The sequence below is a fragment of the Nerophis lumbriciformis genome, linkage group LG08 (genome assembly GCF_033978685.3).
Source record: "Nerophis lumbriciformis linkage group LG08, RoL_Nlum_v2.1, whole genome shotgun sequence".
NCBI lineage: Eukaryota > Metazoa > Chordata > Actinopteri > Syngnathiformes > Syngnathidae > Nerophis > Nerophis lumbriciformis.
The window spans coordinates 45,678,729-45,695,692 of record NC_084555.2 but is presented as its reverse complement, the minus strand read 5'-3'; the positions used below and the strand labels follow the sequence as shown (position 1 = coordinate 45,695,692).

General features: G+C 41.7%; 1 protein-coding gene across 2 annotated transcripts in view; it reads right to left on the bottom strand.

Moving 5' to 3' along the window:
* zfyve26 (zinc finger, FYVE domain containing 26) overlaps nt 1-16,964 on the bottom strand; it is a 72,298-nt gene that overhangs the window by 49,064 nt on the left and 6,270 nt on the right. For both annotated transcript variants that reach the window (XM_061969035.1, XM_061969036.1), the window contains exons 4-15: nt 14,271-14,357; nt 14,054-14,191; nt 10,905-11,244; nt 10,708-10,832; nt 9,301-9,465; nt 7,550-7,638; nt 7,321-7,472; nt 7,046-7,237; nt 3,032-3,559; nt 2,725-2,871; nt 1,312-1,451; nt 997-1,234 (exon numbers count right to left, since the gene is read on the bottom strand). In XM_061969035.1, coding sequence (XP_061825019.1) covers nt 997-1,234; nt 1,312-1,451; nt 2,725-2,871; nt 3,032-3,559; nt 7,046-7,237; nt 7,321-7,472; nt 7,550-7,638; nt 9,301-9,465; nt 10,708-10,832; nt 10,905-11,244; nt 14,054-14,191; nt 14,271-14,357 — 2,341 coding nt within the window. The remainder of the gene's footprint in view (nt 1-996; nt 1,235-1,311; nt 1,452-2,724; nt 2,872-3,031; nt 3,560-7,045; nt 7,238-7,320; nt 7,473-7,549; nt 7,639-9,300; nt 9,466-10,707; nt 10,833-10,904; nt 11,245-14,053; nt 14,192-14,270; nt 14,358-16,964) is intronic.

Here is a 16,964-nt window from a genome sequence, read left to right as displayed (position 1 = left end):
TTTTTTTATAAATGTCTAATGATAATGTCATTGAGGGATTTTTAATCACTGCTATGTTAAAATTGTTACCAATATTGATACTGTTGTTGATAATATTCATTTTTGTTTCACTACTTTTGGATTGTTCTGTGTCGTGTTTGTGTCTCCTCTCAATTGCTCTGTTTATTGCTGTTCTGAGTGTTGCTGGGTCGGGTTTGGTTTTGGAATTGGATTGCATTGTTATGGTATTGCTGTGTATTGTTTTGTTGGATTAATTAACTAAAAAAATAAATAAATAAATAAATAAAAAATTGAAAATCGATTTTTGAAAAATGAGAATCGATACTGAATCGTACAATGTGAGAATGGCGATTTGAATTCGAATCGATTTTTTCCCACACCCCTAATAGTTAAGTCTCTAATTTTAGTGCAGAAAATCTGCAAAGACTCCTCCCACCCCCACCAAGGACTGTTTTCACTGCTGGACTCTAGAAAGAGGTTACGCAGCCTCCGAAGCAGAACCTCCAGGTTCTGTAACAGCTTCTTCCCTCAGGTCGTAAGACTCTTGAACGCATTATAATTAAATGATCCCCTCAACTCCCCCCAAAATGGATTAACTCGCTGGAATAAAAAAGACAATATAACATACATCCATAAACGTGGATGTATGTGAAAAAGTGCAACATATTTATCTGTACAGTAACCTATTTATTTATTCATATATGCACCTTGTTGCTTTTTTATCCTGCACTACCATGAGCTTATGTAACGAAATTTCGTTCTTATCTGTACTGTAAAGTTCAAATTTGAATGACAATGAAAAGGAAGTCTAAGTCTAGTCTAAGTCTAACTGCCTATTGCAAATTGTGTAACGAGGCTATTATACGTTAATATTCATATGCATTCATTGTTACAAGTCGCGTTCTTATAGTAGCAATGATTGCGATGTGGCCCTCAATAAAAAGAAGTCTGACCCCCTGATCGAATGAGATCCAATGCAAGCAGTAAATGTTGTACCTGCGGCCGCAGCACTTCCTATAGCCTGCAGCGTCAAGAGTCCGCTGCTGCCCAGCCTGCTCCGACCCGTTCCAGACGTGGCTGCCAACCCCTCAGAGGATGACGAGGACGACGACAAGGGCTGGCTCTCCATCTTCTGCTCCACCCGGCCGAGCTCCACCAGGACTTCTTTGTAGCACTCCATGAAGGCCAGCTCCCCGCAGGAGGCCGACGCCTCCAGGTCGAACACGAGAGACACCTGTCGACGGACACGCCGGTGTTAGAATATCGCTTTGGTACCGCGACAAGTGACGAAAACGTTGTTTCCGTAGTGACCTGATGTGCTTCCATGAAGTTACCGCGGCGGATGCAGGACATGAGCAGAGATTCCGGAGGAGACAACATGGCGGGGATCAACCAGCTGTGAGGACAGGATGGCGGATACAAAACACCTTCGCCGTGCGCTCGTCCTTCCTCTGAAAACAAAAATCGCTTACTAAGTCTGAGTTTATAGTAAATACACTATATTGCCAAAAGTATTTGGCCACCCATCCTAATCACTTGGCCCGGCCACAGGTGTATAAAATCAAGCACTTAGGCATGGAGACTGTTTCTACAAACATTTGTGAAAGAATGGGCCGCTCTCAGGAGCTCAGTGATTTCCAGCGTAGAACTGTCATAGGATGCTACCTGTGCAACAAATACAGTCTTGAAATTTCCTCACTTTTAAATATTCCAAACTCAACTGTCGGCTTTATTATAAGAAAAGTGAAGAGTTTGGGAACAACAGCAACTCAGCCACCAAGTGGTAGGCCACGTAAACTGACAGAGAGGGGTCAGCGGATGCTGAAGCGCATTATGCAAAGAGGTCGCCGACTTTCTGCACAGTCGGTTGCTATAGAGCTCCAAACTTCATGTGACCTTCCAAATAGCCCACGTACAGTACGCAGAGAGCTTCATGGAATTGGTTTCCATGGCCGAGCAGCTGCATCTAAGCCATACATCACCAAGTCCAATGCAAAGCGTGGGATGCAGTGATGTAAAGCACGTCGCCACTGGACTCTAGAGCAGTGGTCCCCAACCTTTTTGTAACTGCGGACCGGTCAACGCTTGAAAATTTGTCCCACGGACCGGGGGGTGGGGGGGAGGGGGGTACTGGAGTATGTTTTTTTGTTTTTTTTGTCATAAAAAAATACAATCATGTGTGCTTACGGACTGTATCCCTGCAGACTGTATTGATATATAATGTAGGAACCAGAAATATTAATAACAGAAAGAAACAAACATTTTGTGCGAATGAGTGTAAATGGGGAGGGAGGTTTTTTGGGTTGGTGCACTAATTGTAAGTGTATCTTGTGTTTTTTATGTTGATTTAATTAAAAAAAATATATATATATATATTTTTTTACATTTCTTGTGCGGCCCGGTACCAATCGATCCACGGCCCGGTGGTTGGGGACCACTGCTCTAGAGCAGTGGAGACGCCTTCTCTGGAGTGATGAATCATGCTTTTTCCATCTGGCAATCTGATGGACGAGTCTGGGTTTGGAGGTTGCCAGGAGAACGGCACATTTCGGAGTGTGCCGAGTGTGAAATTTGGTGGAGGAGGAATTATGGTGTGGGGTTGGCCCCTTAGTTCCAGTGAAAGGAACTTTGAATGCTCCAGGATAGGAATGGGATGGCACTTCAAGTTCATATGTGAGTCAAGGCAGGTGGCAATATAGTGTATGTAACGATTAAAAACTGTACCTGAAGTAATTGTGCTAACTTCTCCATTGTGTTTCTCCATAGCTTGTCTCGGTGTAGCTTTCTTGCTTCGCCTCAAACTGGAGCTCTTGCTGCGTTCCAAAGAAGAGAGACCACTGATGCCTGACGAGCGTAGGGGACCTTCTAACCCTGCAATGTTTTAGAGTACTTTAAAAGTGCAATAGAGCAATTTTGCTACGTTTCTTTACGAGTTAGAGTGAAAAAAAACAAAAACATATGAACATTGTGAATGATGGACAAAATTCCCCCCAAAAAGTGCAGTTCCCCTTACAAAGATGGATCATCTCACCACTTCCACTGCCATGATTGCTGGTGATGATCTGCAGCCTCCACTGAGCCTCGGCGGTGCGTTTGGATAACCTCTGCAAGCGGGCGCCAAACGTGCCGGCCACCACAGAGCAGCCCACGCTCTCCGCCACCTCCGCCTCTCTGTGGAGCGCTGTACCCGTCTCCTGCCCTTCCTGCTGGCCGAGCAAGCACATGCCCTCCAGCCCTTCTTTAAGAAGCTTCAGAAACCCCTCCATGGCCACCACATCCGCCAGGAAGCCCCTGCAGCCCTGGACATAGTGGCCCAGGTCCAGGTAAGCACGGCGGCCACCTAAGCCGTGCGTGAGGTCCTCCTCTGTTTGACTTTTTCTGGCTTCGGCATTGGTTGCGTTTATAGTCACATCTTTGGAGCTTCGCGGGGCAAAGTCGGCGCTTGAAAGGAAGAGAAGTGAGAAGATGTTCTCCAGCAGCTCCAAGCGAAACATGGCGGGCACAGCTTCCAGATACAGTTGGCACTCTGAAAGGTAGTGCTGGAAGAGCAAGTTGTGATCTAAAGGGGAAAGAATGACGCATTTAATGTAGCGATGAACCGATATGTTTTTTTTAAGGCCGATACTAGAGATGTCCGATAATATCAGACTGCCGATATTATCGGCCGATAAATGCTTTAAAATGTAATATCGGAAATTATCGGTATCGGTTTCAAAAAATAAAATGTATGACTTTTTAAAACGCCGCTGTGTACACGGACGTAGGGAGAAGTACAGAGCGCCAATAAACCTTAAAGGCACTGCCTTTGCGTGTCACATAGTATCTACGGCTTTTCACACACTCAAGTGAATGCAATGTATACTTAATCACACTGAGGGCGGCCGTATAAACAACTTTAACACTGTTACAAATATGCGCCACACTGTGAACCCACACCAAACAAGAATGACAAAGACATTTTGGGAGAACATCCGCACTGTGACACAACATAAACACAACAGAACAAATACCCAGAACCTCTTGCAGCACTAACTCTTCCGGGACGCTACAATATACACCCCCCGCTACCCCCCAGACCCCTACACACCTCAACCCCGCCTACCTCAACCTCCTCATGCTCTCTCAGGGAGAGCATGTCTCAAATTTCAAGCTGCTGTTTTGAGGCTTGTTAAAAAAAAAAATGCACTTTGTGATTTCAATAATAAATATGGCAGTGCCATGTTGGCATTTTTTCCCATAACTTGAGTTGATTTATTTTGGAAAACCTTGTTACATTGTTTAATGCATCCAGCGGGGAGTCACAACAAAATTAGGCATAATAATGTGTTAATTCCACGACTGTATATATCGGTATCGGTTGATATCGGAATCGGTAATTAAGAGTTGGACAATATCGGAATATCGGATATCGGCAAAAAAGCCATTATCGGACATCTCTAGCCGATACCGATTATTAATAGTCAAGGAGGCCATTAGTCGATATTTGGAGCCGATATTCATTTGCAGTAAAAGTGAGTCAAACATGAATTATATGTCAGTGAACAGCTGGACAAGGCTTTAAGTGGTTTCTTAACACTATTTTTTTTTAGAAAACGTCAGACCAGTAGCGACACAACGTTTAACGTGGCACTGAAGTTGTAGTTAATATAGCACCAAAAAACATCAGGGGATTCTACAAACATCTTTATTACGGGTGTTTAAGAAAAACATCAACATTTTCATTTCAAAATATGGGAAATTGCTTGGGAAATTTTATAAAAAATATGGGATTTCTTTAAATCACGATAACCCGTCATCTACTCAATTTTATACAGTTTTATAGCAGTTTGAAAAGTTTCCTCGTAAGAAACATTGAAATATTGCGAACATTTAAATAAACACTATCCTGGGCTCCTGCACGTAGCTTATAGTTGAGACATTTTTCAAGATGGCTGACGTAATTTCTTCATGGATATTAAAGAAGTATGAGAATGTGCAATCTGCTGCCTGCTCTTCTTTACTTATACGAAACCCAAAACCTGTGAAGTTGGCACCTTGTGTAAATCGTAAATAAAAACAGAATACAATGATTTTCAAATCCTTTTCAACCTATAACCTATACACTGCAAAGACAAGATACTTAACATTCGAACTGGTTTATTTTTTGTAAATATTAGCTCATTTGGAATTTGATGCCTGCAACATGTTTCAAAAAAGCTGGCACAAGTGGCAAAAAAGACTGAGAAAGTTGAGGAATGCTCATCAAACACGTATTTGGAACAGGTGGACAGGCTAATTGGGAACAGGTGGGTGCCATGATTGGGTATGAAAGCAGCTTCCATGAAATGCTCAGTCATTCACAAACAAGGATGGGGCGAGGGTCACCACTTTGTCAACAAATGCGTGAGCAAATTGTCCAACAGTTTAAGAACATTTCTCAACGAGTTATTGCAAGGAATTTAGGGATTTCACCATCTACGGTCTGTAATATCATCAAAAGGTTCAGAGAATCTGGAGAAATCACTGCACGTAAGCAGCAAGGCCGAAAACCGACATCGAATGCCCCTGACCTTCGATCCCTCAGTGTGGAAAGGATATCACCACATGGGCTCAGGAACACTTCAGAAAATTATTGGCAGTAACTACAGTTTGTCGCTACATCTGTAAGTGCAAGTTAAAACTCTACGAGCTATTTAAATTCTAAATGGCTCGTTTAGAGGAAGAATGACGGAAGGCAAGATTGCTTTATAAATATCTCTGCCATGTCTGAATGGTTTCATTTCACGTTTTCGGGACTTGTGCAGATCCCAAATATACAAAAACACGTACCATCAGGTAAGAAAAGTTTGTTTTGCATATTTGCGCCCCTTTAAATGATGTGAGGGGCCATGCAGACCCTTGTGTTTGACTCTAGTGCCCGAGATTGTGCGGGTGTACCTGATAAACTGCCTGGTAAATGAACACTAACTACGCTAAAACTAGAGACTTTGTTAATCGCTGGGGGGGGGGGGGGGGGGGCAAGGTTAGGGGTAGCGGGGTTTGGTGGTAGCGAGGGGTGTATATTGTAGCGTCCCGGGAGAGTTAGTGCTTCAAGGGATTCTGGGTATTTGTTCTGTTGTGTTTATGTTGTGTTACGGTGCGGATGTTCTCCCGAAATGTGTTTGTCATTCTTGATTGGTGTGGGTTCACAGTGTGGCGCATATTTGTAACAGTGTTAAAAGTTGTTTATACGGCCACCCTCAGTGTGACCTGTTTGGCTGTTGATCAAATATGCCTTGCAGTCACTCATGTGTGTGTAAAAACCGCATATATTATGTGACTGTGTCGGCACGCTGTTTGAATGGAGGAAAAGCGAACGTGACAACAGGTTGTAGAGGACGCTAAAGACAGTGTCTTTAAGGCACGCCCTCAATATTGTTGTCCGGGTGGAAATCGGGAGAATGGGTGCCCCGGGAGATTTTCGGGAGGGGCACTGAAATTCGGGAGTCTCCCGGGAAAATCGGGAGGGTTGGCAAGTATGGTGCCAACTTCACTGGTTTTGGGTTTTGTATAATAAGTCTCCTCTTTGTCAAGATATCTACACAAATTTAGGATTTTTGGCATAAATATATTTTCTGTTGTCTTCATGTCAGTCCATCTCTGTCGCGTTATTTGATTGAATCACAAAACTCGGGGTGCTCCTTTAATGAACCTATACAACGAGTGTTGCGGACGGAGCCTTGTCATGCCATTCCTTCGCTGCAGGAGCAAAAAACACAAAACGGGACCGGCAAAACGCCAGAAAAGAACAAAAAACTGTATTTCCTGGCAAAAATTGGAAGGCAATGTACTGCAGGTGACCAGCACTGCAAGAAGGAGGCTGCCGAGGTTGAGTAGACCCGAGAAGATTTTTCTCAAGAACTCATAATTGCCCTGTCAAATATAAAAAAACATATTTGGGGAGAATTATTAACAAAAAAACAAAATGCCCAATATTGGCGCTGATCATCGGCCCATCTGATAATCGGTCAATCTCTAATTCATTGACTGTACAAAACAAAAAAACTGATAGAGACGACGTGCAAACCTTCTGAGAAAGACGTGTCAAGGCTGGGCTCCGATTCCTCCTGCTGCTTGGGTCGGCACTTACTGCATCCTGAGTACTTATGTGCATTTACACACAGAGCGTAGATGGCGTACTTCATGGTGCAGAAGCCCTGAAACAAAATTGTGTTCCTCTGTGCAGCAGGACTTAGAGGACAATTGGCCTCAGTGTCCGCTGCGAGGCAGTAGAGAAGATGGTGTGCGTTATTATTTTGGAGCTTCATCGAGCACAAGAAAAGCGAGGCGAGACAAGCTGACCACTTCCTGGTGAATTTGGCGCTCGCTGCAGCAGATCCAGTATGCGCTGCTCTTCAAAGCGAGCCAGTGGAGTCAAGGAATGCAGAATGTAGAGGGCTGAGTGGTTGTCAAGAGCGTGGAGCTGTGCCAGCAAAGCCTCCATGGAGAGACCTCTGGAAGCCACAGAGCATAATTACAAAAACTAATATTAATACAAATACTGTATAATAGAATTGAATCCAATGCTCACGGGTTGTTGTTTTTACACCACTCAAGAATTCTAAGCTGGGACGACAAAAGGTTGGCAAAGTCTTGCAGGACACAATCATTGGCCGATGCCTACAAAAGGGAAAAAAAAGTCACTCCAAGAACGAAATAAGGCCAACAAAAACATACTTAAAAAAAAGACAGTTATATTCTATTATGGGGGTTAATTTGTGTCTTTATTACGAAAGCTTTTTTTTGTCACTGAATTTATGTATCTGAATTTTTTGCCTTTGAATTTTGTGAACTGAATTTTTTTACATAAAATTATGCTGACAATTTCATTGAATTTATATACACTGAATTTTTAAATACTGATTTTTTTACACTGAAATTTTCAGCACTGATTTTTTTGTCTTTATTACGAAAAAAATGTTGTCTCTGAAATGTAAGAATTTTTTGCGTTTGAATTTTGTGAACTGAATTTTTTTAAATTAAATTACGCTGACAATTTCATTGAATTTATATAAACTGAATTTTTGAATACTGATTTTTTTTACACTGAATTTTTCAGCACTGATTTTTTTGTCTTTATTACGAAAGCTTTTTTGTCCCTGAATTTATGTATCTGAATTTTTTGAACTGAATTTTTTTTACCGAAAATGATGCTGACAATTTCATTGCATTTTTATACACTCAATTTTTAAATACTGATTTTTTTACACTGAATTTTTCAGCACTGATTTTTTTGTCTTTATTGCAAAAGTTTTTTTTGTCTATGTAATGTAAGAATTTTTTGCGTTTGAATTTTGTGAACTGAATTTTTTTACATTAAATTATGCTGACAATTTAATTGAATTTACCGTATATACACTGATTTTTTAAATACTGATTTTTTTACACTGAATTTTTCAGCACTGATTTTTTTGTCTTTATTACGAAAGCTTTTTTGTCTCTGAATTTATGTATCTGAATTTTTTGCGTTTGAATTTTGTGAACTGAATTTTTTTTACATTAAATTATGCTGACAATTTCATTGCATTTTTATACACTGAATTTTTAAATACTGATTTTTTTACACTACATTTTTTTAAACTGGATTTTTATACACTGGTTTTTAAAACAAAGATTTTTTTTCAATTCGACTGTCATTCACAAAATTCTAACAAAAAATTCAGTTACCCGTAAATAAATTCAGTGTAAAAAAAAAAAAAAAAAAGGCTTTGGTAATAAAGACACAAATTAACCTCAATACCTATCACAAGCAAGGTACAATTGTACTATAATAATGCTCACTTTAGATTGACACACACAATCAGGTAATAATGCATGTAATGTCATGTTTATTGCGTGTAATTGAATGTCATGTCATGTGCGTAATGTGTGTAATCGTAATGTAATGTAATGCATGTAATGTGTGTCATGTAACATAATGCAATGTAATGTATTATATACTGTATGTAATGTAATGTAATTTGTGCAATGTAAAATGTAATGTAAAATGTACTGCAATGTAATGTGTGTACCTGTAGTGTAATATGAAATGTAATGTGCATAATTTAATATGTAATGTGACGTGTGTAATGTAATGTAATATTTATTGAAATGTGTGTCATGTAATATGTACTGTAATGTAATGTATGTAGTGTAATATTTGATGTAATGTGTGTCATGTAATGTGTGTGGTGTAATATTTAATGCAATGTGTGTCATGTAATATGTACTGTGTAGTGTAATATTTAATGCAATGTGTGTAAAGTGCAGACCAAATGACAACGGAGGCGTTGCGGCGCAGACCTGCTGATGATGAAGGACGGCGAGCAGCGTTTGAGCCGAGCTCAGACTGTGACAATGCGTCCATCCCAGCAGCAGCAGCAGGCGACACAAAGGCTGGAATTCGGAGCGAAGCATTTCTCTCAGCTGGGTAAACTCCTCGTGTTTGATCAGGTCAAGTGCGGTAACCTGCATTCAGGGCGAGGATATCTCGTTGGTTAAAGTTTGAACTTAACTCAAGCAATCAAAGGCCGTATGGTCTACTTTCTCTTTTCATGTCGGAAACTTGATCTGACGTTGCACTCGTGCTTGAGTGAAACGTTGTGGCAAAATTAACATTTTAGTAATCTCTTGTCTAACAACTATTTTAGACGAAGCAACAGTCCTCATGTGAGTATTGCTTCTTTTCACTGCTTTGGCCTGGTATGTGTCTAAAAGACACTACTCTTAATTTGGCCCTCTGCTAAATTCCTCGGGCCCTGCAGAGAAGTGAAGTGAATTATATTTATATAGCGCTTTTCTCTAGTGACTCAAAGCGCTTTACATAGTGAAACCCAATATCTAAGTTACATTTAAACCAGTGTGGGTGGCACTGGGAGCAGTTGGGTAAAGTGTCTTGCCCAAGGACACAACGGAAGTGACTAGGATGGCGGAAGCGGGAATCGAACCTGGAACCCTCAAGTTGCTGGCACAGCCGCTCTACCAACCGAGCTATGCTGCTCTGCTTGGTCCTTCTTACATCACCACACATCCCAAGAACACATGAGACAAGGACTGTTGTGAAGCCAACAATCACTATTTTATATTGTATTTCTCTTTCGTTCAAAGGTTACTCTCCAAATGGGTTTATTTTGTGATTGATGCTGTATTACTGACATTCCCAATGTTAAACCAGAACAATCCCATTCACAATCTGACATTTTTTTTTTAATTTTTGACATAGTTATGTTCATGCTTTATTTAAAAAATAAGGATGATTCTATTTAAGAAAACAGGACATTCTTATTGCACACAGGCGTGTTTTATAATGCCTACTGTTTCGACCCGATCTTGCTATCAAACACAGGCTAAAGCTACTATGTCGCTAAATCCTACCTACTTGTGTAAAATCATTTTGCCAAATAAGCAAAATATAATTGAATAAAGAAATTGAAACTTTATTTAATTGATGTATTTGCAAATATTATTCTGTTTTTCTGATGTTTCTTTCTTTTTTTGGGGGGGTTGGGATATAAACAAAAAAATATATTTTGACATTTAGGACAGACAACAGATATGTGATGTGTGTTAATATGCTGTAATGGATAGGAATGTCTGATGCTGGATGTCAATAACAATAAAATGGAAAAAAACAAAAAAGTAATTGAGGTTGATTGTCATGCAGTTGACAGCCATGTTTTTTATACATCCAAACATGTGAGCGCCACCTACCAAGACCTGCTCAAGAAAGTGCTTTCTGCTACTAAGGCACTCGAAGTAAATCATCTTCCACACAGATGCACGATTCTTATGGCAACACAGACTGAGGGCCAGCTTCTCTGCTTCGGGCAGGTGCGCTGAAGAACAAAAACATCAGGCTTTTAGAAAAACACACAAAGGCGATATCAATATGGCGGTGGGGAATTCACCTTGGGAATCAGGCGCGCTCCTCAGCAGATGATCCCTCTGTAGCCTCAGCGCGGCCGAGCCGTACGCCGACACGAGAACGTCGCACTGCGGCCGCAGCAGCGCGCTCAGGACCCTCTCCTCTGCCAGGGGCCCATCTCTGGCCGCCCACAGTGCTTCACACAGTGCCTCCAACTGGCCTCTGACGGCACCAGAGTTCCACGGCATCACAGCCAACACGGCGTAGATCTCCTCCACCCACTCGTCAGTCCTCTCCGCTCTGGTCTCTGGCTTTGCTAGTTTGTCCAGCAGGTGGCGGATGAACACGTGCTGCAGGGCCGCGTCGTTGATGCTTGGCTCATCCTAAGCATTGATGACAGCTTTTTAAACACCCAAACTAAATGGTAAATGGGTTATACTTGTATAGCGCTTTTCTACCTTCAAGGTACTCAAAGCGCTTTGACACTATTTCCACATTAACCCATTTACATACATATTCACACACTGATGGCGGGAGCTGCCATGCTAGGCCCTAACCACCATCAGGAGCAAGGGTGAAGTGTCTTGCTCAAGGACACAACGAACGTGACTAGGTTGGTAGAAGATGGGGATGGAACCAAGAACCCTCAGGTTGCTGGCACGGTCACTCTCCCAACCGCGCCACGCCGTCCCCATCATGTCATGTACGGCTCTACTTTGTGGACGCCGTCTGCTCCACACGCTGTAAGTCTTTGCTGTCCTCCAGCATTTTGTCTTTTGTTTACTTTGCAGCCAGTTCAATTTTAGCTTCGTTTTGCATAGCCATGCCTAAGCTTCAATGCCTTTTCTTAGCGGCACTCGCCTTTTGTTTAGTTTTGGTTTAAGATTTAGATACCTTTTTACCTGTACATATTGTGATCATGACACTACGTGTTCCCGACATCTACAAAGCAATTAGCTACCTGCTGCCACCTACTGATATGGAAGAGTATAACATGGTTACTCTGCCGGGGTAGAAGGTGGGGATTGAACCAGAAACCCTCAGGTTGCTGGCACGGGCACTCTCCCAACCGTGCCACGCCGTCCAACTAGAAATGTTGTAATGCATCGTCTGTTCTGTGTATTCCTGTGGCCCTAAACCAGGGGTGTCAAAGTAAAGGCCCACGGGCCGGATCAGTTATCTATGGCCCCCGGGATGATATGTGATTAGTATTAGAACCGGCCCGCAGGCCACAGCCGCCTGCTGCTGTTTTACACGCACCAATACTCCATCAGTGTTGGCGCTAGGAATTTTCAAAATGGGATCCTGGGGACCCTATCAAGTCAGAAAAATGGGGTGCCACAGAAAATGTTTGGGGTCCCACTTTTTTGTAACCGTTTTGAAAACAAATGATACATTTATGCATTATCCTGCTGTATCTCACATTCTATATTGTGTTTATATTGTGTCCTCCGCTGTTGCCATTTCTAATATAATGTAGTGTAAAGTTCTTACTTATATCTGTCAGTAAACTCACCATGAAAGCGCTAAAACATACCGGTGTAGTGAGTTTAAATTATTCACCCTAGGAACTTTAGTTATTAGAGAGTTCCGGTCAGACGGTTTTTCACGGGACACATTTCCGGCCTTGTTATTGCACTAGTGAGCCACGGATGAGGAGATGATGCTCCGTTATTGATTTGAGTAAAGCCTGACTGTCATTAAAATAGTTAGGTGCATCTTTTGACACTTCTTCCATTCCCGTCCTTGCACGCTACACCGCAACAACAAAGATGACGGGGAGAAGACGCTGCCGAAGGTGAGCCACATAAATAAGACCGCCCACAAAACGGCGCATCCTGAAGCGACTGTCAGAAAGCGGCTTGAAGATGACCTATAAAACATAATCTTTGCAACGTTTTGACCAAAGAACCACCATTACATGTTATGTAGACCACAAGGAAGTGTTGTACATTTAGAAAAAAAATTATAATAATATGACTCCTTTACTGCACCCTATAATCCGGTGTGCCTTTTGTATTAAAATAGACCTGACTAGACCCGCTCATTGGCAGTGCGCCAAACAGTCCGGAAAATACGGCACTTTGTTGGCATTAAAAATTGCAAGAATACCTCCAGGTAGTTTGGGTGAATCTGCTCTCAGTGCAGTGGAGGAGTTCAAGTACCTAGGAGTCTTGTTCACGAGTGGGGGAAGAGTGGATCGTGAGATCGACAGGCGGATCGGTGCGGCATCTTCAGTAATGCGGACGCTGTATCGATCCGTTGTGGTGAAGAAGGAGCTGAGCCGGAAGGCAAAGCTCTCAATTTACCGGTCGATCTACGTTCCCATCCTCACCTATGGTCATGAGCTTTGGGTTATGACCGAAAGGACAAGATCACGGGTACAAGCGGCCGAAATTAGTTTCCTCCGCCGGGTGGCGGGGCTCTCCCTTAGAGATAGGGTGAGAAGCTCTGCCATCCGGGGGGAGCTCAAAGTAAAGCCGCTGCTCCTCCACATCGAGAGGAGCCAGATGAGGTGGTTCGGGCATCTGGTCAGGATGCCACCCGAACGCCTCCCTAGGGAGGTGTTTAGGGCACGTCCAACCGGTAGGAGGCCACGGGGAAGACCCAGGACACGTTGGGAAGACTATGTCTCCTGGCTGGCCTGGGAACGCCTCGGGATCCCCCGGGAAGAGCTGGACGAAGTGGCTGGGGAGAGGAAAGTCTGGGCTTCCCTGCTTAGGCTGCGTTCCCCGCGACCCGACCTCGGATAAGCGGAAGAAGATGGATGGATGGATGGATGCTCTCAGTGCTGCTGGAGTGTTCGCCAAGTGTCGAAGTATGAAGAGCCGGCTGAGTCGGCAACTAAGCGTGACGTCTCGCGCAACCCAGGCACCATACGTTTGATTTTACATGAATTGGTGCCCCGTTTGACCGGCGGGTTTTGGTCAGTGCCAATAAAGTACCGGATTCAGACCTCGCGGAATAGAAGTTTAACAGAGACAAAGTATAATTGTATCTATGAGGCTATTAGAGTAGAACAAGCAAACACATGCAGAGCACGGTGACCACGACGCTGATCAGTTGCTGAACCTGTTGCCATAATCATGTGCCCCCCCCCCACTAAGAGTGTTTATACCTGTTTATATGATACAATATCAAACACATGGTAATATTCCTCCTCTCCTTTATAGTGCTGTAGTTTAATGGTACCTGGAAGAAATGCGTGAGAGACTGAGCGAGTCGGGGCCGCTTCTTCTCCAGTAACGCCTGCAGACAACACTCCACGGCAGCTTGTGCGGACGTCAAACCTTCGGCGGGGCCTGTGGCCGCAAACGCCCGCTGCACCTGCTGCTGTAGCACAGCGGATGTCGTCATCCCAACACATTCATAAAATACTTTTTGCTCAACGATCAGAGGAAAGTGTAACCTTAAGGAGAGGCTCCTCGATGCTTTCTGACCACAGATGTTCCAATAAAAGGAGGAACTCCAACTCTCTTTTGACGCTGGAAGGAACCTACCATGCAGAATTAAATGACAGATAAAAACCAAAAATGTTTATATTGTAGATATGTGTATCTATGTACATAATTCATAGGAATAACACATGATATTAAGAGTTAAATGAGTCAAAAAGAGAAGAATGGTATGAAAAACACTAACTGATTTATTATTAACCCTCTGAACTGGACTTATGCCGTCTTTAAGTTGAAGTGAAATGGTTATAAGTGTACCATAATAATTTAATGATGTTAAGCTAATGATGCAGTAAGTTGAACGATGTGGACACGTTTGTTACTGGATACTTTCTGATAAGCTTCTGCCTTGGAGACTTTGTATGTGTAAGTAACAGGCAACTATAATGATTTGATACTTGTTTATATTGACAAATGTGTTGTTTTAAACGGCAATATTGTTCAATTATTATTACGTATATGTAACTTGTGTGCTATTGTGTGCTTAACTGCTGTGTAGCTGATAGCTCCTAGCAGACTACAGCATGCCATGTTTACCTTTCGTAAATGACTTGACTAAAATAGAAGAAAAGACCAACCTTGTGTGCTTATCGGAAGTAACCAAAAAGTTTGGATCAGAGCCTTATTTTGTCAATTTGAGATGCAAGCCAATATAAACCGATAATTATCAGACCAAAATCCGATATCAATGTCGTATCGAGATAATCTAGTTTTAAAGTCAGTGTTTGTTTACCATGAATTGATTTACGTGGACCCCGACTTAAACAAGTTGAAAAATGTATTCGGGTGTTCATTCAGTGGTCAATTGTACGGAATATGTACTGTACTGTGCAATCTACTGATAAAAGTTTCAATCAATCAATCAATCAATCAATGGTTTGTCCGCCACAAATACATTTGGCTCTATCTGTTAAGAATCCTCTAGTTCACGCACATTTATTCGGAGGCTTTTATTTTAAAACTTGTGTGTCCCTTCCGATTCTGCCTGTTCTATGATCAGTCACGTTCTGTCATTATCGATTTTAATTTTCTAAGCTTCTTCTAATTGTGTTTTATCGAGGTTATGATATTATTCTAGTCCGAATAACAGATGTGTTTATTTAGTTGTTAGCATCTGACTGCTAAACCAATTAGCTAATGTGGCTAACCTGCAAACATGCTGATTTAAGATCACCGTTAATTTGACACTTAATAAATGCAAGTACATGTTCTGCCATTGTTTGTATTGATATTCAGGTTATTTATATGTATACAAGATGCAAACATTGAGTTTATTTCTTTTCATCAATAATCCTCCCCACACACACAACGTTTTATTTAATTTAAACAGGAAGAAGCGTTAGAAAATGGATGGATGTATAGATGTGCAATTTTCTTATTCTTATTTATCTATCTCATTCCACACGGCATTCTTAGCCAGCTAATTTCAGTCCGACCTCTTGTCAAGTGCCTTATATTTATTGCCTATTGTTATTATTTATTTATTTATGGCTTTTTTAATACTTGCTGGGACCTGAGTCCAAATTTACTACCGTACATGTGCACATGTGTATGGGTATGACAAATAAGGCTCCTTGAATCCTTGACAGAATAATAACATGAACTTGCACTTGTCAACTTCAGATACTAAACTAAAGCAATGCAAATAATATTTTTCAGAGAAACATAAGAACTTGTCTTTAAGCAATAGATCCTCTGAAGAAAAAAACACTACTTTTGAGCATAACACAATTGTTTTAGGACTCAAAACTCTGCATCAAAGGTTGGAATTGGGGGTTAAATCACCAAAATGATTCCTGAGCGCGGCCACCGCTGCTGCTCACTGCTCCCCTCACCTCCCAGGGGGGTGGAACAAGGGGATGGGTCAAATGCAGAGGACACATTTCACCACACCTAGTGTGAGTGTGACTATCAGTGATACTTTAACTTCACAACACTAGTAAGTATGACTAATAATACATGTTAATTGCTAATATCAAGATGACTTTTAAGTTTGTAAAGCTTAAATATAATGTCTTATTTCAAGATATCTTACCAAGACAATTTTGACCTATTCCATTGGCAGTTTTTTTTTTGCTCATTACAGGCAAAAGTAACTTGTATTCATTTTGTTTCACTCTTTTTAAGAGGGCCCTTTTTCTTCCATGTAGACTTCAAACTCTATACTTATTTCACTTATTTTCCTAAAAATGTTATGCGAATTTAACGATGATGTCATTTCTCCTACAAACCCAAAACTACAATAACAAGTTTGACCCTGGGACAGATTATTTCTCTTTCTATTATTTCCTATGTGTGTGTTTTTCCACCTTAGAGCTTGCACTGTACAGTAGGTAAGGTTGTATTTTTGCCTCGTTCCTGTGTGCATCCAGAGTGTGACTGAAAAATGAAGGAGTGGGACTATCCAGGGACTAACTGCAGTGTGCTCAAACAACCACCAGGTAGCATCTGTGAGCAGATAATACTGTATCATCTCTTTCTCTTTTGGACTTATCAGGTCAGTAGTGCATTTTTCAGGGATTTTGCACTCACGCTTTCAGTGAGGGATGAGGCAAAAACTAACCCAGACCCACTGTATGTTTTATTCGTGCTGCATTGTACCTGCGAGCTATGATGTTACTGTACAAGACTGGGTCAATACAACGCAA